The sequence below is a fragment of the Solanum dulcamara genome, chromosome 2 (genome assembly GCF_947179165.1).
Source record: "Solanum dulcamara chromosome 2, daSolDulc1.2, whole genome shotgun sequence".
NCBI classification, from domain to species: domain Eukaryota; kingdom Viridiplantae; phylum Streptophyta; class Magnoliopsida; order Solanales; family Solanaceae; genus Solanum; species Solanum dulcamara.
In genome coordinates this window covers 70,325,956-70,329,965 of record NC_077238.1, presented here as the reverse complement: position 1 = coordinate 70,329,965, position 4,010 = coordinate 70,325,956, and the positions used below count along the sequence as shown (strand labels likewise).

General features: G+C 28.5%; 1 protein-coding gene across 1 annotated transcript; it reads left to right on the top strand.

Annotated features, from left to right (window-relative positions):
• Nucleotides 1-1,164: 1,164 nt before the first annotated feature.
• On the top strand, nt 1,165-2,124 carry LOC129872633 (MADS-box transcription factor PHERES 2-like). Its single transcript, XM_055947569.1, has one exon. It carries the CDS (start codon nt 1,165-1,167, stop codon nt 2,122-2,124), a length of 960 nt encoding a protein of 319 aa, XP_055803544.1.
• Nucleotides 2,125-4,010: the final 1,886 nt, after the last annotated feature.

The following is a 4,010-nucleotide window of genomic DNA, read 5'->3' as shown; positions in this document are numbered from 1 at the left end:
TTTGATTTCAAACTTGAAAACCGCAGACAATTAACATTTTATTCGGAACAAACTCATTCAATTTATCACAAAACATTTTGCTAAACAGACGTTGAAAAAAAGATGCTAACTGCCTACAAAATAAAGCAATGGTATTCTCTTAATAAAAGATAATTGGAAAAAATTAGAGATAAGGTTTTAACACTGTAAAATTTTAAAAACTACATTAAATTTTTATTTAGTTTTTCAAATTGTTATTTATTATTTAAAATTTAAAATAATTACAGATAATTAATAATAAAGCAATAGTACTCTCTTAATAAAAGATAATTGGAAAAACTTAGAGATAAGTTTTTAAAACTGTAAATTTTAAAAACTGCTTTAAATTTTTATTTTGTTTATAAAATTGTTATTTATTATTTAAAATTTAAATTAATTACATATAATTAATTAATAACAAAGCAATAATATTCTCTTAATAAAAGTAAAAGATAATTGGAAAAAATTGTGGCGCGTAGGTGTTTTCACTTCTCCTATTATATATAGATAGATTTGAAAGAAACATAAATATTTTACTAAATATGGTTTATCCAAAATTAATAAAAATAATAATGTGCTTCTACAAACATTGTAACATCTACAATCATACATAAGTCGCCATTTGATTTTTAAAAAGTGTGTTTTTAAAAAAATTGATTATTTTTGCTCATATTCAAATATTGTCAAAATTTATATTTCAAAATTCCTAGCCAATATTTAAAATGACCTTGTTTCAATATTTACTTTTGTTCATCCTTCAATTAAAATATACTTTTCAAAAAAAAAACTTGATGAAGGAAATGAGTCAATTATGACCATATTTTGTGGAGATTACAAACATTAAACATCATTAATAATTTTCCTAATAAGTTAGTCAACACAAGATCGGAACCATAAAATACATATATTTCAAGATGATTTTACTAGCTGTGTATCTAAGATTCCCTCAGTTAATTTTTTTCCAAAATAGTTCTTGTTATCAAGAAAAATATGTCAAATTCAAACCATTCATAAATTTACAGAATGCAAATATTTTTATATAAATAGAAGTTAATCCTAGCCAAGAAAAAGCACAACAACTATTACAACAACAAAGCTATTAGATACCACATATCCAAACAAACACATTTCTCCTCCCCTTTAATCATGCCAAGAAATAAAGTTAACTTCACTTTGATTGAAGATGAGAGTAAAAGAAAAGTCTCATATCAGAAAAGACAAAAAGGTCTCTTCAAAAAGTGTGAAGAACTCAAAACACTTTGTGATGTTGAAGTGGCTGCTATCATCTATGGTCCTTATAGAAATGAACCATACATATTTCCAAATAATGATGCTGCACGCACCACTTTTATAAAGTTTAAGGAGTTGCCGACGTTGGAGAAATCCAAAAATATGGTGACAACAGAAGAGTTCACCGAGCAAAGGATTAAGAAGTTGGAGGAACAACTACAAAAAATAAGAAAGGAAAATCAAGTCAAGAAAATGACAAATGAGATGTATGAGATTTTAAGTGGAAAAACTATTTCTGCTGAGATGCACCCTTACGATCAGAATGACCTGAGTCGCGTGATCAAGAAAAACCTCAAAGAGGTTCGTGAATTAATGAGGAAAAATATTGATGGAGAGGGTTCTACATCGAATGTCTCTCAATCCATTGTTGAATCAATTGTAACTAGTAGGACCAACTCTAGAGGGGCAAGGGATCCTTCTCCTCTATTGTTTGCACAAATGTTTCCTCTAGTGGGTCCACAATTATTGTCTCCAATGCCTCAACAAATGGCTATTAGAGAAAACCCTAGAATGGCCCCTCTAACTCCATCAACAATAGTGGATTCTCTAATGCCTTCACCAATGATGGCTCCTCCAATGTATTCTCCAGTGTTTCCTCCAACGACACAACAAATGGAACCTTCAACGGATATCCCTTCAAATGGTGTAGTAACGTCAATGAATAACCCTTCAGAGGATATCCCTCCAATTGGTGTATTAACATCAATGAATAACAATCCGAATAACTCTGACGCCTCATCACCTAGTCCTACATTATCTGGGTTACTGAATTGGAATGATGACGTAATGACTTTATTGGATGACCCATTTTTTTAAAAATGTTAATGTACAAGATCCAAATCACACCATAACTTCTAAGGATCAATGTGTGTCTTGTCAATTAGTATTGTTTTCTATGTCCATGTTGTCCATTGAATTGTTTATGTCTTTTACTATTTTGCATATCTAGATTGTGTCGTAGAACTCTATGTATCACTTTTCCTTTGTCCTCATTTGAGTGTCCTTCTGTCGTGTGTTATTATTTATTTCAAACTGTTTTATTTCATTCATTTATTAAATCTATGGGCAATTATTTTAATGTTTACTAGCTAATGAAATATTTAATTTTGCTTTTACTACTATTGTTAGGGTAGAAGGCTAGTACATAGTGACATTATTCCCCCTTATCCGTAGGCGTATTAATGCACTATGATTTCTTGTACTCTATTATGTATGTTATGTTATCTTATGTTATTTATGGTAATTATGTTATTATCTACCAATATCTACTGTTTTTTTGGTGCTTTGATTATACTATTGTTTGGACCGCTTTCGTTATCTACTTACCTACTTTTAATATTCTTGTCTGACTTTTTTTTATGCTTCTATTGAGCCGAGGGTCTTTCGGAAACAGCCGTCCTACATTGGTAAGAGTGGGATCTGCGTGTATATTTTATCCTCCCCAGACCCCACGATGTGGGATTTCACTGGGTTGTTGTTGTTGTTGTTGTTAGTATGATTTTGAAAAATGATCTCTTACATTTCAAAATCTAACAAACAAATTTACATATTGGGTAAATTTTTGTTTTGAAACTTTATGGTGTAAACAAGTAATGCATCTAAAATTAAAATTGAATCAAAGCACCAAAAAAATTATCAAGAAGCCTTATTTGATATTAACATTTTTTTTAAAATACGGTAATAGGCAAAATATTTATTACTTTCTTGGCTTTTGTATGTTAAAAACTTCAATTGTTTTGTTTTAACTTAATTGTCTAGAAGTGAAGTTTGCACTCCAAAAACTTAAAATTAATAATTTATCATCATGTTCGTATTCTTCATTTCATTTATCTCAATTTTTTTGGTGAAGTCGAGAAATTCGTCCCATGTTCGAAGTTTATTGGACAAAATCAATTTACCCCTTGCATTAGAAATAGAATTTTATGTTTACTTCTACATTTGAAGACACAAATATTCATATTAAGAAACCAAAAATTAAGGTGGGGAGATGAGAACATATTAATAAGTAAAATTTGAACTACGAAATTAATAATACTTAAAATTTAATATTAAAACATAGATTTACAAATACCCTAAGGTTATCGAAGCATGTGGGTGAAGGTTATAAAATTGTTGATATATTATAATGTACCTAGTGATGACCCAAAACATCAAAGGGTATCACAAAAATTTCATTGCATCAAACTTTTGCATGGCCTTAAAAGTTGAGTCTTTCAATTTGTACCTCAATGTAACTTCAAAGAGAGAAAATTGATAACATAACTCTTTTACGATTTCAACAGAATAAATAAATTTCCAAAATTTTCTTATATTTTATTGTTAGATTTCTTACGTGTAAAATATAATAATATTTTAGGAGTTTTAACTTAAGACTAATAAAAATGTAGTTGCCACAAAATTAATTGATCTGATCAGATAAATTCTTCTCTCCAATTTTTTATACTTTCTACACCACCTTGATGGAATTATTGATAAAGAAAACAAAAAACTTTTTTCCTAGAAACTTAGTTGATTCTCATCATTTTTATACATGATAATATATACATACTAACATGCAGTAATTAATATCCTAAAGTAGTCTAGTCTGAAAATAAAATGTTGATAATTATGATTAATAGAAGAAAATGCATGTTCTATTTATTTTTAGTTGATTTATTAATCTATTTTTATTAAATATAACATTTAATTAGCTTTTATAACGT

Excerpts from the sequence above, each read along its gene's own strand:
- LOC129872633 (XM_055947569.1), top strand. The coding sequence starts at position 1,165 with ATGCCAAGAAATAAAGTTAACTTCACTTTGATTGAAGATGAGAGTAAA.